This window comes from Oncorhynchus keta, chromosome 27 (assembly GCF_023373465.1).
Source record: "Oncorhynchus keta strain PuntledgeMale-10-30-2019 chromosome 27, Oket_V2, whole genome shotgun sequence".
NCBI classification, from domain to species: Eukaryota; Metazoa; Chordata; class Actinopteri; order Salmoniformes; family Salmonidae; genus Oncorhynchus; species Oncorhynchus keta.
The window spans coordinates 4,439,660-4,457,056 of NC_068447.1; the positions used below are offsets into that span (position 1 = coordinate 4,439,660).

At 41.3% G+C, this 17,397-nt stretch overlaps 1 protein-coding gene across 1 annotated transcript in view; it reads left to right on the top strand.

Moving 5' to 3' along the window:
• Window positions 1-17,397, top strand: part of LOC127912366 (membrane-associated guanylate kinase, WW and PDZ domain-containing protein 3-like) — a 64,324-nt gene that overhangs the window by 31,374 nt on the left and 15,553 nt on the right. The window contains exon 2 of the mRNA XM_052481301.1: window positions 13,806-14,095. Within this exon, the coding sequence (XP_052337261.1) occupies window positions 13,816-14,095 (280 nt within the window). The 5' untranslated portion in view covers window positions 13,806-13,815. The remainder of the gene's footprint in view (window positions 1-13,805; window positions 14,096-17,397) is intronic.

Below are 17,397 nucleotides of genomic sequence, written 5' to 3' on the forward strand. Positions count from 1 at the left end.
CATACCTGATGAAGGTGTAGACTCTGTTACATACCTGATGAAGGTGTAGACTCTGTTACATACCTGATGAATGTGTAGACTCTGTTACATACCTGATGAAGGTGTAGACTCGTGTTACATACCTGATGAAGGTGTAGACTCTGTTACATACCTGATGAAGGTGTAGACTCTGTTACATACCTGATGAAGGTGTAGAATAGATAGACTCTGTTACATACCTGATGAAGGTGTAGACTCTGTTACATACCTGATGAAGGTGTAGACTCTGTTACATACCTGATGAAGGTGTAGAATAGATAGACTCTGTTACATACCTGATGAAGGTGTAGACTAGATAGTTACATACCTGATGAAGGTGTAGAACATACCTGATGAAGGTGTAGACTCTGTTACATACCTGATGAAGGTGTAGACTCTGTTACATACCTGATGAAGGTGTAGACTCTGTTACATACCTGATGAAGGTGTAGACTCTGTTACATACCTGATGAAGGTGTAGACTCTGTTACATACCTGATGAAGGTGTAGAATAGATAGACTCTGTTACATACCTGATGAAGGTGTAGACTCTGTTACATACCTGATGAAGGTGTAGACTCTGTTACATACCTGACGAAGGTGTAGACCGTGTTACATACCTGATGAAGGAGTAGACTCTGTTACATACCTGATGAAGGAGTAGACTCTGTTACATACCTGATGAAGGTGTAGACTCTGTTACATACCTGATGAAGGTGTAGAATAGATAGACTCTGTTACATACCTGATGAATGTGTAGAATACATAGACTCTGTTACATACCTGATGAAGGTGTAGACTCTGTTACATACCTGATGAAGGTGTAGAATACATAGACTCTGTTACATACCTGATGAAGGTGTAGACTCTGTTACATACCTGATGAAGGTGTAGAATACATAGACTCTGTTACATACCTGATGAAGGTGTAGACTCTGTTACATACCTGATGAAGAGGTAGACTCTGTTAGATAACTGATGTAGACTCTGTTACATACCTGATGAAGGTGTAGACTCTGTTACATACCTGATGAAGGTGTAGACTCTGTTACATACCTGATGAAGGTGTAGACTCTGTTACATACCTGATGAAGGTGTAGAATAGATAGACTCTGTTACATACCTGATGAAGGTGTAGACTCTGTTACATACCTGATGAAGGTGTAGAATAGATAGACTCTGTTACATACCTGATGAAGGTGTAGACTCTGTTACATACCTGATGAAGGTGTAGACTCTGTTACATACCTGATGAAGGTGTAGACTCTGTTACATACCTGATGAAGGTGTAGAATAGATAGACTCTGTTACATACCTGATGAAGGTGTAGACTCTGTTACATACCTGATGAAGGTGTAGAATAGATAGACTCTGTTACATACCTGATGAAGGTGTAGACTCTGTTACATACCTGATGAAGGAGTAGACTCTGTTACATACCTGATGAAGGTGTAGACTCTGTTACATACCTGATGAAGGTGTAGAATAGATAGACTATGTTACATATCTGATGAAGGTGTAGAATACATAGACTCTGTTACATACCTGATGAAGGTGTAGACTCTGTTACATACCTGATGAAGGTGTAGACTCTGTTACATACCTGATGAAGGTGTAGACTCTGTTACATACCTGATGAAGGTGTAGAATAGATAGACTCTGTTACATACCTGATGAATGTGTAGAATACATAGACTCTGTTACATACCTGATGAAGGTGTAGACTCTGTTACATACCTGATGAAGGTGTAGAATACATAGACTCTGTTACATACCTGATGAAGGTGTAGACTCTGTTACATACCTGATGAAGGTGTAGAATACATAGACTCTGTTACATACCTGATGAAGGTGTAGACTCTGTTACATACCTGATGAAGAGGTAGACTCTGTTACATAACTGATGAAGGTGTAGACTCTGTTACATACCTGATGAAGGTGTAGATCGTGTTACATACCTGATGAAGGTGTAGACTCTGTTACATACCTGATGAAGGTGTAGACTCTGTTACATACCTGATGAAGGTGTAGAATACATTGACTCTGTTACATACCTGATGAAGGTGTAGACTCTGTTACATACCTGATGAAGGTGTAGAATAGATAGACTCTGTTACATACCTGATGAAGGTGTAGACTCTGTTACATACCTGATGAAGGTGTAGACTCTGTTACATACCTGATGAAGGTGTAGACTCTGTTACATACCTGATGAAGGTGTAGAATAGATAGACTCTGTTACATACCTGATGAAGGTGTAGACTCTGTTACATACCTGATGAAGGTGTAGAATAGATAGACTCTGTTACATACCTGATGAAGGAGTAGACTCTGTTACATACCTGATGAAGGTGTAGACTCTGTTACATACCTGATGAAGGTGTAGACTCTGTTACATACCTGATGAAGGTGTAGAATAGATAGACTCTGTTACATACCTGATGAAGGTGTAGAATAGATAGACTCTGTTACATACCTGACGAAGGTGTAGACTCTGTTACATACCTGACGAAGGTGTAGACTCTGTTAAATAACTGACGAAGGTGTAGACTCTGTTACATACCCGATGAAGGTGTAGAATAGATAGACTCTGTTACATACCTGATGAAGGTGTAGATCGTGTTACATACCTGATGAAGGTGTAGACTCTGTTACATACCTGATGAAGGTGTAGACTCTGTTACATACCTGATGAAGGTGTAGAATAGATAGACTCTGTTACATACCTGATGAAGGTGTAGACTCTGTTACATACCTGATGAAGGTGTAGACTCTGTTACATACCTGATGAAGGTGTAGACTCTGTTACATACCTGATGAAGGTGTAGAATAGATAGACTCTGTTACATACCTGATGAAGGTGTAGACTCTGTTACATACCTGATGAAGGTGTAGACTCTGTTACATACCTGATGAAGGTGTAGACTCTGTTACATACCTGATGAAGGTGTAGAATAGATAGACTCTGTTACATACCTGATGAAGGAGAAGACTCTGTTACATACCTGATGAAGGTGTAGACTCTGTTACATACCTGATGAAGGTGTAGAATAGATAGACTCTGTTACATACCTGATGAAGGTGTAGACTCTGTTACATACCTGATGAAGGTGTAGACTCTGTTACATACCTGATGAAGGTGTAGACTCTGTTACATACCTGATTAAGGTGTAGACTCTGTTACATACCTGATGAAGGTGTAGAATACATAGACTCTGTTACATACCTGATGAAGGTGTAGACTCTGTTACATACCTGATGAAGGTGTAGAATACATAGACTCTGTTGGTGGTTTCTATACAAACCAGGTTAAGGACCGTTTTCATTTTGAAAAGATATTTAAAGTAGGATTTGAATTGTTATTTTTTGTTTTAAGGATATTGTTCTCAAAACACCTATGCCTAAACTGTTAGAAACATCCACCCCTCTCTCCTAAACTGATAGAAACATCCACCCCTCTCTCCTAAACTGACAGAAACATCCACCCCCTCTCTCCTAAACTGATAGAAACATCCCCCCCTCTCTCCTAAACTGATAGAAACATCCACCCCTCTCTCCTAAACTGATAGAAACATCTCCTAAACTGATAGAAACATCCACCCCTCTCTCCTAAACTGATAGAAACATCCACCCCTCTCTCCTAAACTGATAGAAACATCCACCCCTCTCTCCTAAACTAATAGAAACATCCACCCCTCTCTCCTAAACTAATAGAAACATCCACCCCTCTCTCCTAAACTGTTAGAAACATCCACCCCTCTCTCCTAAACTGATAGAAACATCCACCCCTCTCCTAAACTAATAGAAACATCCACCCCCTCTCCTAAACTGATAGAACCATCCTCCCCTCTCTCCTAAACTGATAGAAACATCCACCCCTCTCTCCTAAACTGATAGAAACATCCACCCCTCTCTCCTAAACTGATAGAAACATCCACCCCTCTCTCCTAAACTGATAGAAACATCCACCCCTCTCTCCTAAACTGATAGAAACATCCACCCCTCTCTCCTAAACTGTTAGAAACATCCACCCCTCTCTCCTAAACTGACAGAAACATCCACCCCTCTCTCCTAAACTGTTAGAAACATCCACCCCTCTCTCCTAAACTGATAGAAACATCCACCCCTCTCTCCTAAACTGTTAGAAACATCCACCCCTCTCTCCTAAACTGTTAGAAACATCCACCCCCTCTCTCCTAAACTGATAGAAACATCCACCCCTCTCCTAAACTGATAGAAACATCCACCCCCTCTCTCCTAAACTGATAGAAACATCCACCCCTCTCTCCTAAACTGATAGAAACATCCACCCCCTCCTAAACTAATAGAAACATCCACCCCCTCTCCTAAACTGATAGAAACATCCACCCCTCTCTCCTAAACTGATAGAAACATCCACCCCTCTCTCATAAACTGATAGAAACATCTCCTAAACTGATAGAAACATCCACCCCTCTCTCCTAAACTGATAGAAACATCCACCCCTCTCTCCTAAACTGATAGAAACATCCACCCCTCTCTCCTAAACTGATAGAAACATCCACCCCTCTCTCCTAAACTGATAGAAACATCCACCCCTCTCTCCTAAACTGACAGAAACATCCACCCCTCTCTCCTAAACTGATAGAAACATCCACCCCTCTCCTAAACTGATAGAAACATCCCCCCCTCTCTCCTAAACTGTTAGAAACATCCACCCCTCTCTCCTAAACTGTTAGAAACATCCACCCCTCTCTCCTAAACTGATAGAAACATCCACCCCCTCTCCTAAACTGATAGAAACATCCACCCCCTCTCTCTAAACTGTTAGAAACATCCACCCCTCTCTCCTAAACTAATAGAAACATCCACCCCCTCTCCTAAACTGATAGAAACATCCACCCCCTCTCTCCTAAACTGATAGAAACATCCACCCCCTCTCTCCTAAACTGTTAGAAACATCCACCCCCTCTCCTAAACTAATAGAAACATCCACCCCTCTCCTAAACTAATAGAAACATCCACCCCTCTCTCCTAAACTGATTGAAACATCCACCCCCTCTCTCATAAACTGATAGAAACATCTCCTAAACTGATAGAAACATCCACCCCTCTCTCCTAAACTGATAGAAACATCCACCCCTCTCTCCTAAACTGATAGAAACATCCACCCCTCTCTCCTAAACGCTGATAGAAACATCCACCCCTCTCTCCTAAACTGATAGAAACATCCACCCCCTCTCTCCTAAACTGATAGAAACATCCACCCCTCTCTCCTAAACTGATAGAAAAATCTCCTAAACTGATACAAACATCCACCCCCTCTCTCCTAAACTGATAGAAACATCCACCCCCCTTCTCCCAGACTATCAGGAATAGGCCTGTTCAGGGTCCCGATTGGTCAGTGGCAGTTTGTGAACTTTGCACTTTTGAGATATGCACACCTTCCCCTGTTTTCTTTTCAGCAGTTTGTTTGTTCACATGTAAGGCCACTCCTTAGGACGACTGGTATCTGACACCAATGTTCTCCTTAGGATGACTGGTCTCTGACACCACTGTTCTCCTTAGGATGACTGGCCTCTGACACCACTGTTCTTCTTAGGATGACTGGTCTCTGACACCAATGTTCTCCTTAGGATGACTGGTCTCTGACACCACTGTTCTCCTTAGGACGACTGGTCTCTGACACCAATGTTCTCCTTAGGATGACTGGTCTCTGACACCACTGTTCTCCATAGGATGACTGGTCTCTGACACCACTGTTCTCCTTAGGATGACTGGTCTCTGACACCACTGTTCTCCTTAGGATGACTGGTCTCTGACACCACTGTTCTCCTTAGGATGACTGGTATCTGACACCACTGTTCTCCTTAGGATGACTGGTATCTGACACCACTGTTCTCCTTAGGATGACTGGTCTCTGACACCACTGTTCTCCTTAGGATGACTGGTCTCTGACACCACTGTTCTCCTTAGGATGACTGGTATCTGACACCACTGTTCTCCTTAGGATGACTGGTATCTGACACCACTGTTCTCCTTAGGATGACTGGTATCTGACACCACTGTTCTCCTTAGGATGACTGGTATCTGACACCACTGTTCTCCTTAGGATGACTGGTATCTGACACCACTGTTCTCCTTAGGATGACTGGTCTCTGACACCACTGTTCTCCTTAGGATGACTGGCCTCTGACACCACTGTTCTCCTTAGGATGACTGGTATCTGACACCACTGTTCTCCTTAGGACGACTGGTATCTGACACCACTGTTCTCCTTAGGATGACTGGTATCTGACACCACTGTTCTCCTTAGGATGACTGGTATCTGACACCACTGTTCTCCTTAGGATGACTGGTATCTGACACCACTGTTCTCCTTAGGATGACTGGTATCTGACACCACTGTTCTCCTTAGGATGACTGGTATCTGACACCACTGTTCTCCTTAGGATGACTGGTATCTGACACCACTGTTCTCCTTAGAACGACTGGTATCTGACACCACTGTTCTCCTTAGGATGATTGGTCTCTGACACCACTGTTCTCTTTAGAATGACTGGTCTCTGACACCACTGTACTCCTTAGGGCGACTGGTATCTGACACCACTGTTCTCCTTAGGATGACTGGGGTCTGACACCACTGTTCTCTTTAGGATGACTGGTATCTGACACCACTGGTCTCCTTAGGATGACTGGGTCTCTGACACCACTGTTCTCCTTAGGATGACTGGTATCTGACACCACTGTTCTCCTTAGGACGACTGGTATCTGACACCACTGTTCTCCTTAGGATGACTGGTATCTGACACCACTGTTCTCCTTAGGATGACTGGTATCTGACACCACTGTTCTCCTTAGGATGACTGGTATCTGACACCACTGGTCTCCTTAGGATGACTGGTATCTGACACCACTGTTCTCCTTAGGATGACTGGTATCTGACACCACTGGTCTCCTTAGGATGACTGGTATCTGACACCACTGTTCTCTTTAGGATGACTGGTATCTGACACCACTGGTCTCCTTAGGATGACTGGGGTCTGACACCACTGTTCTCTTTAGGATGACTGGTATCTGACACCACTGGTCTCCTTAGGATGACTGGTATCTGACACCACTGGTCTCCTTAGGATGACTGGGTTTCTGACACCACTGTTCTCCTTAGGATGACTGGTATCTGACACCACTGTTCTCCTTAGGATGACTGGTATCTGACACCACTGTTCTCCTTAGGATGACTGGTATCTGACACCACTGTTCTCCTTAGGATGACTGGTCTCTGACACCACTGTTCTCCTTAGGATGACTGGTATCTGACACCACTGTTCTCCTTAGGATGACTGGTATCTGACACCACTGTTCTCCTTAGGACGACTGGTATCTGACACCAATGTTCTCCTTAGGATGACTGGTATCTGACACCACTGTTCTCCTTAGGATGACTGGTATCTGACACCACTGTTCTCCTTAGGATGACTGGTATCTGACACCACTGTTCTCCTTAGGATGACTGGTATCTGACACCACTGGTCTCCTTAAGATGACTGGTATCTGACACCACTGTTCTCCTTAGGACGACTGGTATCTGACACCACTGGTCTCCTTCGGACGACTGGTATCTGACACCACTGGTCTCCTTAGGATGACTGGTCTCTGACACCACTGTACTCCTTAGGTTGACTGGTATCTGACACCACTGTTCTCCTTAGGATGAGTGGTATCTGACACCACTGGTCTCCTTAGGATGACTGGTATCTGACACCACTGGTCTCCTTAAGATGACTGGTATCTGACACCACTGTTCTCCTTCGGACGACTGGTATCTGACACCACTGGTCTCCTTAGGATGACTGGTCTCTGACACCACTGTTCTCCTTAGGATGACTGGTCTCTGACACCACTGTTCTCCTTAGGATGACTGGTATCTGACACCACTGTTCTCCTTAGGATGACTGGTATCTGACACCACTGTTCTCCTTAGGACGACTGGTATCTGACACCACTGGTCTCCTTAGGATGACTGGTCTCTGACACCACTGTTCTCCTTAGGATGACTGGTATCTGACACCACTGTTCTCCTTAGGATGACTGGTATCTGACACCACTGTTCTCCTTAGGATGACTGGTATCTGACACCACTGTTCTCCTTAGGACGACTGGTATCTGACACCACTGTTCTCCTTAGGATGACTGGTCTCTGACACCACTGTTCTCCTTAGGATGACTGGTATCTGACACCACTGTTCTCCTTAGGATGACTGGTATCTGACACCACTGTTCTCCTTAGGACGACTGGTATCTGACACCAATGTTCTCCTTAGGATGACTGGTATCTGACACCACTGTTCTCCTTAGGATGACTGGTATCTGACACCACTGTTCTCCTTAGGATGACTGGTATCTGACACCACTGTTCTCCTTAGGATGACTGGTATCTGACACCACTGGTCTCCTTAGGATGACTGGTATCTGACACCACTGTTCTCCTTAGGACGACTGGTATCTGACACCACTGGTCTCCTTCGGACGACTGGTATCTGACACCACTGGTCTCCTTAGGATGACTGGTATCTGACACCACTGTACTCCTTAGGTTGACTGGTATCTGACACCACTGTTCTCCTTAGGATGAGTGGTATCTGACACCACTGGTCTCCTTAGGATGACTGGTATCTGACACCACTGGTCTCCTTAAGATGACTGGTATCTGACACCACTGTTCTCCTTCGGACGACTGGTATCTGACACCACTGGTCTCCTTAGGATGACTGGTCTCTGACACCACTGTTCTCCTTAGGATGACTGGTATCTGACACCACTGTTCTCCTTAGGATGACTGGTATCTGACACCACTGGTCTCCTTAGGATGACTGGTATCTGACACCACTGGTCTCCTTAGGATGACTGGTATCTGACACCACTGGTCTCCTTAGGATGACTGGGTTGTGACACCACTGGTCTCCTTAGGACGACTGGGTTGTGACACCACTGGTCTCCTTAGGACGACTGGGTTGTGACACCACTGGTCTCCTTAGGATGAATGGGTGGTGACACCACACAACACTGTTCGTTGCCCTCCTATCCGATCAGAGAGAGAGAGACATTCCTGTTGATAGATGAGTCCAAATAGCTGGTCAGGAAGAATAGGGAGATTTTATCTCAGAAAGACCCAACCATTCAGGGTAAGAGTCCTTGACACAGCATACGCCTAGTCCTGAAGGGACAATCAAAAATAATATATTTAGTGTGTAATGTTCACTATATCGGAGTTTAGTTCTGTTCCTATTGGTTTAGTGTGTAATGTTCACTATATAGGAGTTTAGTTCTGTCCCTATTGGTTTAGTGTGTAATGTTCACTATATAGGAGATTAGTTCTGTTCCTATTGGTTTAGTGTGTAATGTTCACTATATAGGAGTTTAGTTCTGTTCCTATTGGTTTAGTCTGTTCCTATTGGTTTAGTGTGTAATGTTCACTATATAGGGGTTTAGTTCTGTTCCTATTGGTTTAGTGTGTAATGTTCACTATATAGGAGTTTAGTTCTGTTCCTATTGGTTTAGTGTGTAATGTTCACTATATAGGGGTTTAGTTCTGTTCCTATTGGTTTAGTGTGTAATGTTCACTATATAGGAGTTTAGTTCTGTTCCTATTGGTTTAGTGTGTAATGTTCACTATATAGGAGTTTAGTTCTGTTCCTATTGGTTTAGTGTGTAATGTTCACTATATAGGAGTTTAGTTCTGTTCCTATTGGTTTAGTGTGTAATGTTCACTATATAGGAGTTTAGTTCTGTTCCTATTGGTTTAGTGTGTAATGTTCACTATATAGGAGTTTAGTTCTGTTCCTATTGGTTTAGTGTGTAATGTTCACTATATAGGGGTTTAGTTCTGTTCCTATTGGTTTAGTGTGTAATGTTCACTATATAGGAGTTTAGTTCTGTTCCTATTGGTTTAGTGTGTAATGTTCACTATATAGGAGATTAGTTCTGTTCCTATTGGTTTATTGTGTAATGTTCACTATATAGGAGTTTAGTTCTGTTCCTATTGGTTTAGTGTGTAATGTTCACTATATAGGGGTTTAGTTCTGTTCCTATTGGTTTAGTGTGTAATGTTCACTATATAGGAGTTTAGTTCTGTTCCTATTGGTTTAGTGTGTAATGTTCACTATATAGGAGTTTAGTTCTGTTCCTATTGGTTTAGTGTGTAATGTTCACTATATAGGGGTTTAGTTCTGTTCCTATTGGTTTAGTGTGTAATGTTCACTATATAGGAGTTTAGTTCTGTTCCTATTGGTTTAGTGTGTAATGTTCACTATATAGGGGTTTAGTTCTGTTCCTATTGGTTTAGTGTGTAATGTTCACTATATAGGAGTTTAGTTCTGTTCCTATTGGTTTAGTGTGTAATGTTCACTATATAGGAGATTAGTTCTCCTATGTAAATACTTAATTCCACTTATTCAATAGCTGGCATACGTTCATTCATATTGAATTCAGTTTGAATATCCCTGTTTGTCTACCAGTTGAGGTCCTGCTGTGCTGCGCCCATCTGCTATTTGACATCTATTAAAGCCTTGTTCACATTGAAGCCAGTTTGATGTGAATCAAAAATCTGATTTAGTTTTTTGCTTATCCGATTCGGATCTGTTCAGTCTGAACGGCCCAAAAAAATCAACATTGTAACATAGTAATTGTAACATAGTAATTGTAACATAGTAATTGTAACATAGTAATTGTATCATAGTAATTGTAACATAGTAATTGTAACATAGTAATTGTATCATAGTAATTGTAACATAGTAATTGTAACATAGTAATTGTATCATAGTAATTGTAACATAGTAATTGTAACATAGTAATTGTATCATAGTAATTGTAACATAGTAATTGTATCATAGTAATTGTAACATAGTAATTGTAACATAGTAATTGTATCATAGTAATTGTAACATAGTAATTGTATCATAGTAATTGTAACATAGTAATTGTATCATAGTAATTGTAACATAGTAATTGTATCATAGTAATTGTAACATAGTAATTGTATCATAGTAATTGTAACATAGTAATTGTAACATAGTAATTGTATCATAGTAATTGTATCATAGTAATTGTATCATAGTAATTGTAACATAGTAATTGTATCATAGTAATTGTATCATAGTAATTGTAACATAGTAATTGTATCATAGTAATTGTAACATAGTAATTGTAACATAGTAATTGTAACATAGTAATTGTATCATAGTAATTGTAACATAGTAATTGTATCATAGTAATTGTAACATAGTAATTGTAACATAGTAATTGTAACATAGTAATTGTATCATAGTAATTGTATCATAGTAATTGTAACATAGTAATTGTATCATAGTAATTGTAACATAGTAATCGTAACATAGTAATTGTATCATAGTAATTGTATCATAGTAATTGTAACATAGTAATTGTAACATAGTAATTGTAACATAGTAATTGTATCATAGTAATTGTAACATAGTAATTGTAACTTAGTAATTGTAACATAGTAATTGTATCATAGTAATTGTATCATAGTAATTGTAACATAGTAATTGTATCATAGTAATTGTAACATAGTAATTGTATCATAGTAATTGTAACATAGTAATTGTAACATAGTAATTGTATCATAGTAATTGTATCATAGTAATTGTAACATAGTAATTGTAACATAGTAATTGTATCATAGTAATTGCAACATAGTAATTGTAACATAGTAATTGTATCATAGTAATTGTAACATAGTAATTGTAACATAGTAATTGTATCATAGTAATTGTATCATAGTAATTGTATCATAGTAATTGTATCATAGTAATTGTATCATAGTAATTGTATCATAGTAAGTGTATCATAGTAATTGTAACATAGTAATTGTAACATAGTGTCGTGTCTTTGGCTATGCCGGATTAAGTTATATTAGTTCTTATCTGAACCATTCTGACATAGGACCGTCGTCCTCACGTCCTCGGAACAGGAGGTTATATTGTTGTCAAGGCTTTATATAGGAAGGGGGAAGAGGGTGTGTTTGAAAAGTTTTATAGCCCATGTCCCTTCACAGGGGAGGGCCACTGATTGAGCAGAGCCCTATCTTATGAAAACTGAAATCTCACATTTTAGAAGCTAAAATCACATTTCATCCCATCACGAATAATTTCATATTCAAACATTTAAATTGAACAACAATTCCATGTGAATCCGATAACTACAATGTGTAGACTTTCCACTGTAGAGTTTATGTCATCTTATCATTGAGGAGAATGTCTCAGCTGACAACCGAACTGACATCATATTCATTAAGTACCACCTCATATGTTCAATTGGTCGGATTTCCAGAATATAGTTAATTTCCCCCCACCTTCTGATGTTCCCAGAATCTCTATGTTAACCAAAGGGTTTGCAAATGTCACATCAGTAGGGTAGAGAGAGGAAAAAGGGGGGAAGAGGTATTTATGACTGTCATAAACCTTCCCCCAGGCCAACGTCATGACAATAGTAATTGTAACATAGTAATTGTAACATAGTAATTTAACATTATAATTGTAACATAGTAATTGTAACATAGTAATTTAATGTATGATGTATAGACCATCTCTGTGCTGTCCTCTGTATGATGTATAGACCATCTCTGTGCTGTCCTCTGTATGATGTATAGACCATCTCTGTGCTGTCCTCTGTATGATGTATAGACCATCTCTGTGCTGTCCTCTGTATGATGTATAGACCATCTCTGTGCTGTCCTCTGTATGATGTATAGACCATCTCTGTGCTGTCCTCTGTATGATGTATAGACCATCTCTGTGCTGTCCTCTGTATGATGTATAGACCATCTCTGTGCTCTGTGTTGTCCTCTGTATGATATATAGACCATCTCTGTGCTGTCCTCTGTATGACGTATAGACCATCTCTGTGCTGTCCTCTGTATGATGTATAGACCATCTCTGTGTTGTCCTCTGTATGATGTATAGACCATCTCTGTGCTCTGTGCTGTCCTCTGTATGATGTATAGACCATCTCTGTGCTGTCCTCTGTGTGATGTATAGACCATCTCTGTCCTCTGTGTGATGTATAGACCATCTCTGTGCTCTGTGCTGTCCTCTGTATGATGTATAGACCATCTCTGTGTTGTCCTCTGTATGATGTATAGACCATCTCTGTCCTCTGTGTGATGTATAGACCATCTCTGTCCTCTGTATGATGTATAGACCTGTCTCTGTGCTCTCTGTCCTCTGTATGATGTATAGACCATCTCTGTGCTCTGTGCTGTCTCTGTATGATGTATAGACCATCTCTGTGCTGTCCTCTGTATGATGTATAGACCATCTCTGTGCTCTGTGCTGTCCTCTGTATGATGTATAGACCATCTCTGTGCTGTCCTCTGTATGATGTATAGACCATCTCTGTGCTCTGTGCTGTCCTCTGTATGATGTATAGACCATCTCTGTGCTGTCCTCTGTATGATGTATAGACCATCTCTGTGCTGTCCTCTGTATGATGTATAGACCATCTCTGTGCTCTGTGCTGTCCTCTGTATGATGTATAGACCATCTCTGTGCTGTCCTCTGTATGATGTATAGACCATCTCTGTGCTGTCCTCTGTATGATGTATAGACCATCTCTGTGCTCTGTGATGTCCTCAGTATGATATATAGACCATCTCTGTGCTGTCCTCTGTATGATGTATAGACCATCTCTGTGCTCTGTGCTGTCCTCAGTATGATGTATAGACCATCTCTGTGTTGTCCTCTGTATGATGTATAGACCATCTCTGTGTTGTCTTGTGTCTCTTCCAGGTTTGCCACCATGTCTAAGTCCACAGTGAACAAGCTGCACTGGCGTTCCAAGGTGCAGGAGAGGTCTGTTCCCCTGGGAGACGGGTCTGGAGAGTTGGGCGTTGCCATCGGGGGCGGCGCTGACTACGGAGAGTTCCCTTTCGTCACCGCAGCACCGGGAGGCGGGACCACGGTGGGTGATGTCATACTGGAGATCGGGGGTACGCCCGTCCTGGGCATGACGCTAGGAGACGTGAGAGGGGTCCTCAACTCATGCCCTCATCCCATACGGATTAAAACGGTCTCTCCAGGTACCGGAATTCATTTACAAAACATCACTTTATAGCTCTCCAGAGCCCGTCTTCATAAAGTGTCTTTCGGTAGGATTGCTGATCTATGGTCAGTTTTGTCTTTTAGATCATAATGAATCATATTACATGGAGAGGAGGGACCTGATCCTAGATCATAATGAATCATATTACATGGAGAGGAGGGACCTGATCCTAGATCATAATGAATCATATTACATGGAGAGGAGGGACCTGATCCTAGATCATAATGAATCAGATTACATGGAGAGGGGGGGCTGATCCTAGATCATAATGAATCAGATTACATGGAGAGGGGAGACCTGATCCTAGATCATAATGAATCAGATTACATGGAGAGGGGAGACCTGATCCTAGATCATAATGAATCAGATTACATGGAGAGGGGGGCTGATCCTAGATCATAATGAATCAGATTACATGGAGAGGGGGGACCTGATCCTAGATCATAATGAATCAGATTACATGGAGAGGGGGGCTGATCCTAGATCATAATGAATCAGATTACATGGAGAGGGGACCTGATCCTAGATCATAATGAATCAGATTACATGGAGAGGGGGGACCTGATCCTAGATCATAATGAATCAGATTACATGGAGAGGGGGACCTGATCCTAGATCATAATGAATCAGATTACATGGAGAGGGAGGACCTGATCCTAGATCATAATGAATCAGATTACATGGAGAGGAGGGACCTGATCCTAGATCATAATGAATCAGATTACATGGAGAGGAGGGACCTGATCCTAGATCATAATGAATCAGATTACATGGAGAGGGGACCTGATCCTAGATCATAATGAATCAGATTACATGGAGAGGAGGACCTGATCCTAGATCATAATGAATCAGATTACATGGAGAGGGGAGACCTGATCCTAGATCATAATGAATCAGATTACATGGAGAGGGGGGCTGATCCTAGATCATAATGAATCAGATTACATACAGGGGGACCTGATCCTAGATCATAATGAATCAGATTACATGGAGAGGGGAGACCTGATCCTAGATCATAATGAATCAGATTACATGGAGAGGGGGACCTGATCCTAGATCATAATGAATCAGATTACATGGAGAGGAGACCTGATCCTAGATCATAATGAATCAGATTACATGGAGAGGGGGGACCTGATCCTAGATCATAATGAATCAGATTACATGGAGAGGGGGGGCTGATCCTAGATCATAATGAATCAGATTACATGGAGAGGGGACCTGATCCTAGATCATAATGAATCAGATTACATGGAGAATACAGACCTAGTTCCTTCTGTAGCTCAGTTGGTAGACTATGGCCCTCTGAATCACCAACAACATACAGATGCAGGATCTTAATTTGATCACCCTGTTGCAGGAGAACTTTCTTGCAATGTAGGATCTTTAAAAAAACAAACATTTTTACTTGTAGTTTATTTGAGGTTTTAAAAGGCTTCTCAAGTTTGTAATTTCCACTTTTCAGACTAGATGTGTCATCCATACACAGCTGTCCGTTATTTATAATCTACATTTTAATCCTAATTAATTATTATTTTTTCCTGCTGTAGCAAACTGGCTCAATTTAAGATCCTACATGTGTAGTGATGTACCTGTATGGGTGGTAAAGCTGACCCAGCAGTAAACCACACACTTCATTAACAACAGGATTCTCCGAGCAGACTCCTCTGATGGGATGTGTTTATTAGTTGGCTGACAGCCATTTCTTCCTAGCTGGCCTCTACATTACATTAAAGAGGACACTCTGCAGTTCAGACAATAACAAAGGCTGACAGTCATTTCTTCCTAGCTGGCCTCTACATTCCATTAAAGAGGACACTCTGCAGTTCAGACAATAACAAAGGCTGACAGCCATTTCTTCCTAGCTGGCCTCTACATTCCATTAAAGAGGACACTCTGCAGTTCAGACAATAACAAAGCAGCGCCCCATCACTCATTTGGTAAATATCCGAGAGAGGCTATACAGTGTTTGTATAACACATTAATATATATTTCTTTACAAACAAAGGGGGTAAACAAGCTTGTATTTTGGGTTTTGATAAAGTTATGAAAATAAGATGGGAGATTTTTTTTAAATGATAATCATCTAGTTTTAGTGAGTATATATCATAAATATGAAAGTCCTAAAAGTGATGTCTTAATCACAGATTGACCATTTAATGAAATGTGTGTGGCAACTGTCCTGTACTACTGTACTGTACTACTGTACTACTGTCCTGTACTACTGTCCTGTACTACTGTACTACTGTACTACTGTCCTGTACTACTGTACTGTACTACTGTACTACTGTCCTGTACTACTGTCCTGTACTACTGTACTACTGTCCTGTACTACTGTACTACTGTCCTGTACTACTGTACTACTGTCCTGTATTACTGTCCTGTACTACTGTCCTGTACTACTGTCCTGTACTACTGTCCTGTACTACTGTACTACTGTCCTGTACTACTGTCCTGTACTACTGTCCTGTACTACTGTCCTGTACTACTGTACTACTGTCCTGTACTACTGTCCTGTACTACTGTACTACTGTCCTGTACTACTGTCCTGTACTACTGTCCTGTACTACTGTACTACTGTCCTGTACTACTGTCCTGTACTACTGTCCTGTACTACTGTCCTGTACTACTGTCCTGTACTACTGTCCTGTACTACTGTCCTGTACTACTGTCCTGTACTACTGTCCTGTACTACTGTCCTGTACTACTGTACTACTGTCCTGTACTACTGTACTACTGTCCTGTACTACTATCCTGTACTACTGTCCTGTACTACTGTCCTGTACTACTGTACTACTGTCCTGTACTACTGTACTACTGTCCTGTACTACTGTCCTGTACTACTGTACTACTGTCCTGTACTACTGTCCTGTACTACTGTACTACTGTCCTGTACTACTGTCCTGTACTACTGTACTACTGTCCTGTACTACTGTACTACTGTCCTGTACTACTGTCCTGTACTACTGTACTACTATCCTGTACTACTGTACTACTGTCCTGTACTACTGTACTACTATCCTGTACTACTGTACTACTGTCCTGTACTACTGTCCTGTACTACTGTACTACTATCCTGTACTATGTACTACTGTCCTGTACTACTGTCCTGTACTACTGTCCTGTACTACTGTCCTGTACTACTGTACTACTGTCCTGTACTACTGTCCTGTACTACTGTCCTGTGTACTGTAGTACTACTGTCCTGTACTACTGTACTACTGTCCTAGTGTACTGTCCTGTACTACTGTCCTGTACTACTGTACTACTGTCCTGTAC